General features: G+C 47.9%; 1 protein-coding gene across 2 annotated transcripts; it reads left to right on the top strand.

Moving 5' to 3' along the window:
• The first annotated feature begins 852 nt into the window (after positions 1-852).
• Positions 853-7936, top strand: ALAS1 (5'-aminolevulinate synthase 1). 2 transcript variants are annotated; one of them, XM_086469945.1, is made up of 10 exons: positions 853-1054; positions 1777-1971; positions 2953-3108; positions 3190-3412; positions 3880-4064; positions 4641-4820; positions 5021-5185; positions 6275-6543; positions 7026-7188; positions 7737-7936. In XM_086469945.1, the coding sequence occupies exons 1-10, from the start codon at positions 853-855 to the stop codon at positions 7895-7897; spliced, it is 1899 nt and encodes a 632-aa protein (XP_086326071.1). In that variant the 3' UTR covers positions 7898-7936. The 2 variants fall into 2 exon arrangements, with proteins under 2 accessions (XP_086326071.1, XP_086326070.1); XM_086469944.1 differs by having other exon boundaries at positions 853-1099; positions 2959-3108.
• Positions 7937-13760: the final 5824 nt, after the last annotated feature.

Here is a 13760-nt window from a genome sequence, read left to right as displayed (position 1 = left end):
AAAACCTGGGCGATGGCACCACGCTTCAAAAATGCAGGGGTGGAAGCTGAGCATCGCCGACAGAGAAACTGTTAGATTCATAGGGCTGTAGGCAAAGCGAGAGGCATTGAGGATCCAACCACCACCAGTGAGACTACCTGCAGCTTTCCAAGCCCCTGTGCAAGGACTCCATGAGGAGTCAGAGGTGCGTGTTTAAGAAGAAAATACATGAGGTGTGCCTGAGCAGCACTGGGTTTCCCCACTCAGCTGACTCAGAACTCGTGATTTCCAAAGAATGGGCACACTACCGGCCCACAGATCTACCATCCTGGGGGTAAGAAACCCAAATACTTCTGCGAAACGAGTGTGGCACAGCCTGGGGCTGAGGGGAAACCCGGAGCAGGACCACTATCCGCCTCTTTTTCCCGTGGAGGCCATGCCCTCGCCGTGGGCCGCCCCTGACAGCCCCCCGGGGTCGGCTGCCCCACTCTCTCCCCTCACACACACCCCCGGCAGGTACTTGGGCCCCTCCGTGCCCTCACGACGCTCCGGGAGCCGCCCAGGTTCCATCCGTACCCTCACACCATCTCCACTCTCCCACGACGACGCCCCAGAAGCCCCTTGGGCCCCCTCCGGATCCCCAGGAGCCACCCACGGACCCCCCCCGGTCCCCGCCCGCAGCCACCTCCTGCCCCCAACGGTCCGGCCCGCGCCTGCGCAGTGCGGCGGCGGGGCAGCCGCAGCGCGCCTGCGCCGTGCCCGGCAGGGCTATATAGGCGGCGGCGGAGCGCGAGCGCTGCCCGGGTCCTGCGTCCGTATTCCTCGCGGTGGTCGGCGCTGACGTCACGTCCGGTCTCCCGTCAGGCGGCGAGGATGGAGGCGGTGGTGCGGCGCTGCCCGTTCCTGGCCCGCGTCTCGCAGGCCTTCCTGCAGAAAGCCGGGCCCTCCCTGCTTCTCTACGCCCAGCACTGCCCCCGGATGATGGAGGCGGCCCCCCCGGCCGCCGCCCGCGCCCTGGCCACGACCGCCGCCCGCGGGCAGCAGGCGGAGGAGGAGACCCCCACCGCCCGCCGGGGTGAGTACGGCCGGAGGGGAGCCGCGGCCGCGACTCAGGTGCCAGGCCTCGCCCGAGGGTGGGCGGCGGGGCGCTGGGCTGGGTCGCGGTAGCCGCAGCGGGGAGCTTTGCTAGGGACGGAGCTGGTCGCCGTTAGGGAAACGTACATCGTATGTCATAGAGGGAGACTTATGGAGTAGGCAGCTTCGAGATGAGGGTTGCTTAATCCTTTAAATGTCACCGGTAATTAAGCACGGGCACGGCATAAATCAGGGACCGGCCTGTTAGGACATCCTGCAGTGAGCTCTGGTTGGGGATCCGTGATCCTGAATCACGGAGCTGGGATTTCTCACGCTCGAGCGGTTCTTCACCCCCATCCGGCAGCGTTCCTCAGGGGATTCTTACCCTGGCACTCGGGGGAAGCAGTTGAGGCTTGCAGCAGAGGAGGGACTGGTGGCTGAAAATAGCTGAGCTCCTCAAAGGAAAATCTTCCCCTTTGGGAGGGAGAAAGAAGCTTTTTTTTTTTTCTCGAAGGGTACAGTGCTACATCTAGCATCTTAAATCAGATGCCCCTCGGATGTTACTGGGATTTTGCGCTTGTATAAATAAAATGTGACTGCTCAGTTAAATAGTTATGAATGGCTTGTGCCAAATCAATTGCAAAGGTGATGGATAGAAAAGCTTAAGTCAGTGTATTAAAATGATGAAGCTGAAGTTCTTTCCCTTCTCCACCCCCACCTCAGAGGCCAAAAATGCCCAACAGAATACAGATGGAACCCAGCCACCTGCTGGCCACCCGCCTGCTGGTGCTAGCCAGAGCTCTGCTACCAGATGCCCATTCCTGGCAGCTCAGATGAACCACAAGAACAGTAACGTCTTCTGCAAAGCCAGCCTAGAACTCCAAGAGGATGTGCAGGAAATGCAGGTGGACAGGAAAGGTATGTATTCTGTGCACTGAAGTGTCTGTTCCTTCCAAGAGCTTCTGGTCCTGACTTTGCTCTAGAGTGCCAAGTCTAAGAGTCACTGCTTAAATTGTACGGGTAGGATTGTGGATTGTGGGGGACTGCAATAAAAAGCTGTTGGAGAATGCAGGTGTTAATGGCATACCTGCAATATTGTGCAGTGTTTTCCCTGGGTGATTTTGGTGCAGGAATACTGTATGCTGTGTTTTGATACAATGACTCTAAATGTGTGAAGCGAGCTGTTACGCTTGCACCCAAACCAGATGCTTAGAACTGAAGAGAGCTTTACCAGGGTGCTGGTATAGACAAAGGTGGTAAATCCAGAGGTGGAAGAAACTGGGTCAAGGTACTAGGCAAGTACCAGCACAAATTCAAGCTGGAAAGCAAGCAAATGGGGTTGGTGGCTTTTTTTGGCTTATGGAACTGAAGGGTGTTGGCTGGCTTGTAGTCCTGATGCAGAAGGGCTGTTTTTCAAAGGAAGGAACTTTTCACCAGTATCAGTAAGGCCCTGCCATCTGTCTCAGGAAGCTTATTTTACTTTTCTGTTTGTTTTCTGTGGCACAGTTTTAAGAAAATCTGTGCTAATTGAGCAAATACTAGGAATGAAGAGGAAGTGGCTGACTAGAACTCTGCCTTCGGTTAGATGTGTACCAGCTCTTTCAAATAAATGCTGTAGCTGTATAGAGTGGTTTTCAGAGTCGTAATGAACCAATTGTGCGGTAACGAAATTACATGTTGTATTCTCACTGATTAGCAAGGCTTTCCTTTTGTCTTGTACAGTACAAAATTGTAAGCAGATAAAATAGTTGATTGTAACAGGGGCAGGTGGATTCAGGCACGTGCTTCCTAAAGAATGAAGAGTTAGACTTACTTAAAATGTTTGCTTTGCTGAACTCAACTTACTTCATTTTGTTTCAAACTGATTAAGCTCCCCGGAATTCATTACAATGTCTGTAGGTACAGAATTTGCCAAAATACCAACTACTTCCACAGTGAGGAACGTTGAGACTGAGAGAGAAGAGCAGAGCGGCTTGCTCAAAAAGTTTAAGGATATTATGCTGAAGCAAAGACCAGAAAGTGTCTCTCACCTGCTTCAGGATAACTTGCCAAAATGTAAGATGGTCTGACAAAACCCCCACAGGCCCAGTCTTTTGTGACCTTTTCCTGTGTGCTTAAGTCTCTGTCTCATTTCAGCTGTATCCACCTTCCAGTATGATCAGTTCTTCGAGAAAAAGATCGATGAAAAGAAGAAGGATCACACCTACCGAGTATTCAAAACAGTGAACCGAAAGGCACAGATCTTTCCCATGGCAGATGACTATACAGATTCTCTGATCACCAAGAAAGAGGTGTCTGTCTGGTGCAGCAATGATTACCTGGGGATGAGTCGTCACCCTCGTGTGTGCGGAGCAGTTATGTGAGTAGTGCCCTATTAAGAGGCAGTTTCAAGCTATAGTACCCTGCAGAAGCTTTTGTGGGAAGGCTTCTGAAGAATTAATTTCTATACTGTGCTACATAAGCTGCTTCTGATATTATTCTTGGTATATGATTAAGCTCATGCTCTTCTCTGGAGCTAGGGTAGGTAACTTGTTATTTAGCTCCAGGGCTGCAGTATACCTGTCAGTCACTGACCCTGCTCCTTGGATTCTCCTTAGAAGCCCCCCAGATGTTACCAGATAAACTGTACTTCATGACTGATTTCTTAGCTTATCGGATTCCTGAGTTGTGCAGGTTGCTCAAAGACGTTAAACCTAACAGCTGCTTTTGCAGCCAGTCCCTTTTTAGAACAATACAGGTTATGTACTAGAATGTTTTCAGCGGTGATCCTTTATTGATCTGTGTGTCACGCAGTAATGCACATGCCTCTCTTGGGGCCCTCCGTAGGGATACACTGAAACAACATGGTGCTGGAGCAGGAGGCACAAGAAATATTTCGGGAACAAGTAAATTTCATGTTGATTTGGAAAAAGAACTAGCTGATCTTCATGGAAAAGATGCAGCACTGTTGTTCTCATCTTGCTTTGTAGCCAATGACTCCACTCTCTTCACGCTAGCAAAAATGCTGCCAGGTAAGATCTCAAACTGCACCCCTTATTTAACACGAAAACACAACCTTGCCCTAAGCAGTTGGGAGTACATTTTACATACAGCTAGCCAAAGTGAGGATTAAATGTGCTTGATCAGCAAGGTATGGTTGGTTTTGTATGCCATATTGAAACTGTTCAACTTGTGCAAATCATAGTAGTGGCTGATTGATATCTAGGAGGTAGGAACTGCAGAAGAAATTGGACAAAATGTGGAGTCTTCTGCTCTTGCATCTAAATTCCACCTGAAAATGAGGAAGGAGGAATTTAGTGTCCTCCCACCGGTGGGTGTAAACTTCTCTCTAACTCCAGAAGTTAGGAGAGTTGGATAAAAAAATATTAAGGACTTTAGAAAAACCCTTCTGTATTTCCTTAAGTGCAAGGTTGTGTTAGTTTAAACACCTAAAATGAGCCTTAAATACTACTCTTGCTCATGATCTGTAACTTGCAGTTTTTTATCAAAAGCATTACTTGCTGCCTGAACATTTCCCATACATAAAGCAATGCTAGGAATCAGTTAATGCTTTCTATACCTAAAGTGTAACTGGGCTGTCTCCTTAGGCTGTGAGATCTACTCTGATTCTGGAAACCATGCCTCTATGATCCAGGGGATCCGAAACAGTAGGGTGCCAAAACACATATTTCGCCATAATGATGTTAACCATCTTCGAGAACTATTGAAGAAGTCTGATCCATCTACCCCTAAAATTGTTGCATTTGAAACTGTTCACTCGATGGATGGTAAGTTTGACATCAAACCCTTTTTCTCTCCTTCCAGTGCAGTTAGTGCTCAAATTGTCTGTATTTTAGGGCTAAAAGTGTACAGTGTTATAAGGGTTTACAAGAAAATAGTCTTCTGAAATGCCTAGTGTTTGGGGTACTTCTAGTATTTAGCTGAGTACAGGGAATCTTAAACTGCCAGTCACCACTTTGGTTCCTAGGTGCAGTCTGTCCTCTGGAGGAGCTGTGTGATGCGGCCCACGAGCATGGGGCAATCACTTTTGTGGATGAAGTGCATGCTGTGGGCCTGTATGGAGCTCGAGGTGGTGGTATAGGAGACCGGGACGGAATCATGCACAAGATGGACATCATCTCTGGAACTCTTGGTATGCATGGCCTGGCCCTTTTACAGATGCTAAGGCAGCAAAGCTTATGAGCAGCCAAATTAAGTGGGTTAACTCAAAATCAGTCTATTCAAATGAGCTTGCTAAGGGCTGTTGGGGGCTAGGATTTTTTCAAAAAGCCCAAAGGATTTAAGTGTGCCCCACAGTCTAGAAAGCTTGTGTTAAGCTGCTTACACTGCCTTACAAACCAGTTAAGGTAGCATTGTTTGTTTTTTTCCTTTAAACAAGCTAGCAAAAAGTTCTCCAGTGGCACATTATACAACTCAAGAATAAATTCAGGTGAGAATGCTAGTAGGGTAGTAACCTATATTTAGTAGTACTTAGTTCTTTTATGTGAAATGGAGTGCTCGTAATCTGGAAACCTGAGATGGGGAGTTATGTAAAGAGATTTGGCAAGAACTGAAGCAACTGCTATTATCTGAGTAGAATGCAGGCCTAGGAGTGAGTTTACTGCTGCAAATTGAATTGTTGCTTAAACAGCTTCCAAAACAAAAATAAAATTTACTAGGAAAGTTCATAGCTTTCAGATTGGTGGGTTACAGCCTAGTAGAAACAGAAGGATTCAGTAGACACCCTGGTTGTATCTGTGGCTCTGTTCTGGTACCTGAGCATTTGGAAAAGGGGGCTGGTATTGACTGCACAATCACAGTAACAACTTTGTGTGCTCCTTAGGAGCACAGGCTATTTCTAGCATCTCTGGAACAGATTATTTTAAATCTGCTGAGAAGACTTAGCATTGATCACTTGGGGTCACTGTTGAAATCTATACTTGATGATTTGGCTTATAAGGTCTTCCCCAAAATCAAAATTTGAGTATTTGAGCAAGTCTTGGACCGTCCTTGCTCTAATAACTAGATTGATGTTAGCAGGATTTGCTTAAAAACAAAGCTGTAACATGTGCTGAGTAAATACAAGATTAGTGGGGGTGGCCTGGAATTGTTGCCCGCCATGATTACATTAAGTATGTAGTCAAAATAACTCATTCCTTCAAGTGAAAGGCTATAATACTTTAAGCCATTCTGATGGGTGGAAGGAATAAGCTTGGCTGCCTTTTCTTTTTGTTCTCCTCAGGCAAAGCATTTGGTTGTGTAGGAGGATACATCTCCAGTACAAGTTCTCTGATAGACACTGTTCGTTCATATGCTGCTGGCTTTATTTTCACAACATCCCTGCCACCCATGCTCTTAGCTGGTGCCCTAGAATCTGTCCGAACTCTGAAGAGCGCAGAGGGGCAAGTTCTGAGGCGCCAGCACCAACGCAATGTGAAGCTTATGAGACAGATGCTGATGGATGCAGGGCTTCCTGTGGTGCACTGCCCCAGTCATATCATTCCAATAAGGGTGAGTGCTTAGGATACTGTTGACACAGGGCTGTGGTGCCTGTTTTCTGTCCATGATAACATTACACTTCCAGGTATTTGTTAGCATTCATAAGTTCAAACCTGTCCTAATATTCAGCAGTGATGTGCTAGGAGTCTGGCTTAATTTGACCTCCGTGTGTGATAAATGTTGCAAGGCAGAATAGTGAAGTGTATGAAACTTGCAATCCAACAGTGTACAGGAAGCAAGGAGACTGGTAACAGGCTAGTAAAAAAAAAGTTCAGGTATAAAGAGCTACTTGCCTAGGCTGCAATGGTGTACTTATGCCTGGGAGGCTCTAAAACACAAGCTTTAGCTCCTCTTTCTGATGTACGTGCTACTTGTAGTGGCACAAGGAAGACTAACTAGTCCTATTTGATTCTTGTGGCTAGCCAAATTGGGCTGGCAGTTTTGCCACCTTACATGTTTTGGTCTATCTTCTAACTTACGACTTTGAACTTTAGGTTGCAGATGCTGCTAAAAATACAGAGATCTGTGACAAGCTGATGAGCCAGCACAGCATCTATGTCCAAGCAATCAACTACCCCACAGTTCCCCGTGGAGAAGAGCTGCTACGTATTGCCCCTACACCTCACCACACCCCTCAGATGATGAGTTATTTTCTTGGTGAGTGGATTCTTGCATCAGTGCAATGAAAATACTGGGTTGTCTATGCAGTTGTTACACTAAAGATGAGACTAGGAAATACTTAAGTTTTAAATGTCACTAGCTGGATAGTGTCTTTCCACTTCTGCGCTTAATGTGCTTTGAGCATGACATGGGAAGACCAGTGCACTGCAACCTAGAATAGAGTGCACAAGGGCAGTGCAGTCCTGTACCCAAGCCACCTCTGCTGGGGCTCTGCTCATGCATTGTCCAAACCAAATGGCGTCCACTGAAATCTGCTCCTCTTGGCTAAGCTGTTAACCTGTCTTAAACATGGATCTGTCCAGGGAAAGTAGCTACTTGACCCTGTCAGAGGAGGTAGTATGAGGATAGCTGAGACTTAGTTGCAGCCCAGTCACGTGACCTGAGGTAAATGATGTCACAGTGAATTTCTATTATCCCTCCTAATTTGCTAGGAGAACAGGTACACTGGTGCTTTGCTGCTGCTTCTGTAAAGCAATCCACTGTCTTAAACCTTAATTTTTTATGAGATTTTCTGTTCATAACAGAAAAACTGCTGGCAACATGGAAGGATGTTGGTCTGGAGCTGAAGCCACATTCATCAGCTGAATGCAACTTCTGTAGAAGACCCCTACATTTTGAAGTGATGAGTGAACGGGAAAGATCCTACTTCAGTGGCATGAGCAAGCTAGTATCTGTCAGTGCATGAAAGTAGTGCTGTTAAGTTGTATTCTTGTGTAGTTCTAGTACCCAGTCAGTAGCATTTTTAAATTGCATAATAAGTATTTTAATCATAGTTGAAGCACTAAGCTCTTAAAATAAACTTCTAGAGAGCCATTATGCCCAGTTGTGGTTTTGTTTGCTTCTCTGCTTGTCTTCCATAAGCAAAACTGAAGTGTCAGTGGTTGGATGGGCAATTGGTGGAATAAAAAGTGGTCTACAGCTTAATGCTCTTCAGCTGAAGTACTGCTTTTCCAATGAGTGTACACCAAAATCACTTCAGTAGTGTTTCCTGGTGTACTACAAGGGATGGGTTTATTGTGAAGACAGAAAATTGGTATTTATAGCTCTTCATGAGCTTCTACCTGCAAGTTTTTGAAAACATGCAGCTACAGTACTACATGCACAGTAAACCTTAAGCAAGAGTATACTTGCAGGCATTTAGAATGGGTGCTGCTAGATGCTGTCTCCCTCCACTGCTTTATTCTTCCATTGTAGCTTTGTGCACAAGTATTCCCGCTCTGGTGTTCAGTGTGGCACTTGCTATAATGAGGACAAAAGTGCTAATGGGATTTAGTAAGTAGTATTTTGTGACTGCTTGACAGTTAGAAGAACCAAGGTGGCAGGGTGGTATAGTAGCTGGGAAAGGCAGGCATGTTTACCACTGTAGGTGGTAGATGCAAGTTGCCTCTGGCTGCCTGTATCTCTTCAGCTCTATGTGGTCTGCTCCCAGATGCACTCAGAGCTAGGCTTCAGTGTAAAAACTGCATATCAGTGAGCAATCTAATAGTTCAGGTCTGACAGAAGTATTGCAAGAAGATTGTATCAGTGCTGCTTTTGCAACCCCTCTGAAAACTTAGGCCTGTTGCCCAATTGCCATACTATTTAAATGCTTTCATGAATAGCAACGGCACACTTTGAAGAGGGGGAAGTAATTCTGTGGGTGTACACATGTGCTTAGAGGTCAGTATTGGCATGAAGTCTAGAGCAAAGCACTGAACTGCTTTCTTCATGTACAGGCATGTCCAATAACTGCTCCAGTCTAGCTTTCACCCATCACTGAATGGCTCTGTCCCAGTAATCCTGTTTTCCAGATGTAACAAACCAGCCCCCTGGTAGGGCGTGCTGCTGTCACGCTCACAGGCATGCTGTGAAGCTCCTGTAAAGATCCATTGTATCACAAACAGCCATGTGTTGGAGAGATAGAAGCCCAAATTAAGGCAAAATCATCAGCCCCATCAACTGCAAGTCACCAGTCATTTAAGCATGTACTGAAGGACACCGCTATTCTCAGAAGAATTCTTGTAGAAGTTACTTCCTGAGCAGCCAAGCTAGTTTTTAGAAGCCTTTTACTAGCCAGTCAGGTGGTTGCTGCCTCTGTCATATGCAGGTGTACTGTAGGAGGGAGGAAACTACCCCCCACCAGGCTATAGGATTAACATGGTAATGTAGCCCTGTTGCTGAACAAGGCAGTTTGTGAACTGGCATGCTCAAACCCACCCCGAGATTACCATAGATGCAGGTGGTCGCATTGCTGTTGAAGTGGATTAGCTTTCACATGCTGTGACATCTGTATCTCACCGAGGCAAGTTGGGTGCTACTCGAGGAAGAATACAATGCCACACCCTGGCTTCCTTGCCTTGCCATGAGCCGTTTGTGGCCTAAGACTGGATGAATATGCATCTGCATTACAGAGCTTTTCTCATTATGCTTTAGGTTATGTTACTACCTTCACTTGAGACATTAAGTAAAAAGCCACAGATCCCACATCAACATGTCCTTGAAGTGTCCCTAACACCATAACGTGCCTTCAATGCCATCCCAAACTGCTGGCACAAGCAATCAATGTGTGGATGGGGGGACAACACATGACCTGCTGACTAATATGTAGCCACAATCTGACAGTACAAGGTTACTTGCATTTCCGGTGTCTTCACCAACAGCATTCCAAATTGGCCCAATGCGTTTTACATATCTGTTAACAAGCCAAATTTTTCTTTCTAGTTTTTGTAGCAGCTACTCTACACTCTGTACTGCAGAGAAGAAGAAATAAGACACAGAAAGGGTACCAGCTATCAGAAATCTCAACTGTTATTCCAAACCAGTTGCAGGAGAGAATCAAATCCCAAGATTTAAAGCTAGCAACCTTTGAAATGACAGGAGCACAACTAACCTCAGCACATGGCAATCGGTACCTCTGCACTCATTAACATCAGATGTGACAAGTTACCTTACATTCTGGTGCTGGCAAGCAAGCGTGTGAGAGCAGAACCAGTGCGCAGCAAGAGGCCAGCAGAAGTCCACCACTTCCCTGCAAAAGACAGACAAATCCATTGACACATAGAAAGGATAAATTTTCCCCTGTGAAAAGGACAAACAATGAAAAACAAACACATATTGTTTCCCAGCAAACAGAACTTGAATGGTGGCTTACATAACTAGGGATGGTTATGTAAGCCTTACTTTGGTTTCTGGAAAAATAATAGCGGAAGTAATCAGTAAAAGATGTTTAGAGTCCAAGACGAATGATCCAGGGCAGTGACAGAGTAAGCAAGCAAGAACGCAACTGTAAAGCTACTGCTAATATTTGTCTGGGGCAAAATAATTCATCTAGCTGAACATTGCATAGCCCTAAACTCATACCCTCCTTCATTTCTCAACCTATTTACACAATGGAGAAACCTTAGGTGGTACAGGGGCAGTGAAAACATCCCAAATGCAAACTGGAGCATGTGTTCCCCATTGCTGGGAGGAGGCATCAGGAGGGTGCTCTTCCTACCGTGGCCAGGACTGGGTGTCAGGCTAGGCAGGCTGCGGTGTCTTCCACCCCCTTGCTCCCTCCTCCACCCCTGTCTACAGCACAGCCCCACGGAGCAGAGACTGCTCATCAGCAGAGCTGCTAATGTTCGTGAAGTTTGGGGGGGGGGGGGTGTGTCTTAGTGTTCCACCAAGCCCCTCACTGTGTGCTGTAGGTGGTTGGCTACAACCCATGGGTTCAGCCCAGAAGGAGGAAACCAGCATCACACAGTCATGACCTTCATTTCTTTAAGGAACTGAACTAAAAATAGCCCATCAGGCTGGGGTCGGCTTCTCCCAACCAGCAGGACTTTGTCACAGGAGAGGGAGGATGCTGTCATGGCTGCAGGGCTGTGTGCTCACGCCACCCTGTGCTGCACCAGGTGTTCATCAGCCTTACGCAGCCCCAGCTGCCCCTTGCTGAAACACACTCCTATAGGGAAATAAATGTCATGAACATCATTCGTAGCACCTGCTCTTGCTGCTGCTGCTGCTTTCAGCCAATAACTCCATGCTGTTTCCTAGCCAGCAATAACAACAACAACAACAATAATAATAGGAGCGTTATTAACACCACCAGGTTCATGGCTCTTGTATCCCTGGTACTTCGCACTCATTTGTTTTGGGGCACGTCTCACACTGTACCCCTCAGCCCCTGCTCAGTCTCCCAGCACTCACATTCACAGGGTTTCTCTCCTGGCATGGCAAGGACCAGGCAGTCTGTTTCTGTCCCTCATGCCAGGGCTTTAAAAGCCCCATGAGCTCCCCAGTATCTGCAGCTCAGGGAAGGGGCTCCTGCTTGGTAATGAGTATTTTAGAGCCTGCACTGGTGGCTCACTACATGCATTTCTCATGGTGTGTTCAGCCCCTGAAAGATCTTTCCTCTTCTGCTCCCAAAAAGCAAACCCAGGCTTTAGTCCTCTGAAAAAAATCTAGGCTGAACTTTTGCTCAGTGGGACCCATCACCTCTTGCAGGCTCCAGATGGATGCACACATCAGGTCTCACTCTATAAACCCTGCCAGCATGACCAAATAACCACATCATGGGTTCAAATCTTCTGCTTTTCTTTTATTCAAATAGGCCACCTAGCTACACATCAGTCTGGGATTACACCTTGAACTGATGCTTGCTTTTAAATAATATTTATAACATTAGCTAAGCCTTAAATCATTAGGAATGACTGCTCATACCCCCGCCTGGAGGGACAGACAGCAATGGGACAGCCAGGGTGTGGTGCTTCAGGCAGAAACAAGCTGCTAATGCAGGGAAACATCCAAGGGGCCCGAGATATTAAGCCCTGCCCTCTTAGGGCCTTCACACAGAGCAGAAGGTGGCAAGCAAGCCCCACCACTTGGGGTTTTCCCTGACCCCCAGCAGAGCCTGATCTGCTGCTGATACTCCCCAGGGAGGTGCTGGGCTTTACAGGGTGGGGAGAAGCCACCCTTGCCAGCAGCACCCCCTTCTCCTTGAGCCATTGCCCTGGATCTCCATTCCAGCAAGGGGCTGCAAAGGGATGCTGCAGCTGCAGACCTCCCACTGCCCCCACATGGGGATCCTGGCGACCCCAGCGCAGGAGCCCTCCCTTGGCTGCCTGGTTTGGCCACCTTGGCACACAGAGAAGCCCACTTGGCAGGCATGGGACAAGGTGTGCAGAGGGGAGAGGGGGCAATACCCGCATTTGCTGCTCCCCAGGGAAGAGCAGCAGGGAGATCCTTGCAAACAGGTCCTCTGCCCTGCTGCCAGCAGCTGGGATGTGGGATGCACACGGGGACTCACTGCAAACTACAGTTTGAGCAGACACTGGCCAGGCTGCAGCTAGTGCTGGCACAAGGCACAAAACTTAATACAAGGGTAGCCCCTGACCCAGAACTGCTAGCCCAGCATCAGCATGGATGGGCTCCTGGTTATTTAGGATGCTCTGTGCTTCAGCTACCCTCCAGCCTCAAACCCTCATCATTCCCAGTCTGGGTCAGACTCCCTCCTCTCCACCCACACCCTCAGGCTGATTCTGGATTCACTTACCCCCTTGGGTAAACAGCCTTTCACTCCTGCCTGCTCCCACACCCTCCTCCCTGCTGGCACAGAGCTTTTGAGAGGGCGAGGGCTCATCTCCTTTTCCTCCAGGCACCTATGGTTTCATAGTCCAGATGCCAGGCAGCTCTTTCAATTGACACATTCGACTTACAACCAGGTGTAACTCCTTTGCAGCTCCTCCACTGCAGCTCTCAGGGGAGCAGAAGCCAAAGGAGTTATCTCCTCTGAGATTTTTGCCCGTTGCAGTTTTTCACCTGGGAAGACCATAGGGAAAAGCATCCTGTACTCATCCTTTCCCCTGTGGCTTGTCTGCCATGGAGCCCATGAATCCTCGTCTGCAAGTCCTAAAAAACCCTGAGCGCTCAGGCTGGTCACGGGGATGCTCAGCCACATCCATGCCATGATGGGGTGGCCTCGTCCCCTGGCACACTTGCCCTGAGGTAGCACCAGCATCTGCCAACCTAATATGGGTTTCCCAAGCATCACCTCAAACCCTAAAGCTTTTGGTATGCAGCAGGGGAGACTTTTTTAGCTCAAACCTTAGAAAGAAAGAGAGGGGCCGATGCTTGCATGAACCCTCATGTGTATGCTGGTTGTAGGGATGCGGTTGAGCATCCCAGTGCCCCATTTGGGAAGCTTTCCAGCTGGGCACCTCTGACACCAGCAGCAATGTCCTTACAGTCTTTGTTGTCTTGTCACTGGATGCTGACTGTAAGGAAACATCATCCAAGCTCTTAGAGCCACCTAAAATCTGCATCCACCTAAAATCTGCATCCACCTAAACGCAAAGGGCAGTGGCAAGTGTGTGGCAGGAAGCCAGGCACAGGAGGAGGTAGCCCAAGGCACAGGGGAAGCCTTGGGGAAAAGGAGGAGGATTCCTCCAGTCCTCCACTTTTTCTACAGGTATTGCAATACAGAGCCAGAGCAGGATGACAGCTTTTTCTGAAGAGCAGAAAGAAAGAAGGAAGGGAAACTGCTCGGCAGGGACTTGCTATTTCTCTTCTCTCCTGGGGAAAGGGTG

Source organism: Leptosomus discolor, chromosome 9 (assembly GCF_034619465.1).
Source record: "Leptosomus discolor isolate bLepDis1 chromosome 9, bLepDis1.hap2, whole genome shotgun sequence".
Lineage (NCBI taxonomy): Eukaryota > Metazoa > Chordata > Aves > Leptosomiformes > Leptosomidae > Leptosomus > Leptosomus discolor.
This window is presented reverse-complemented; position numbering and strand designations above follow the sequence as displayed.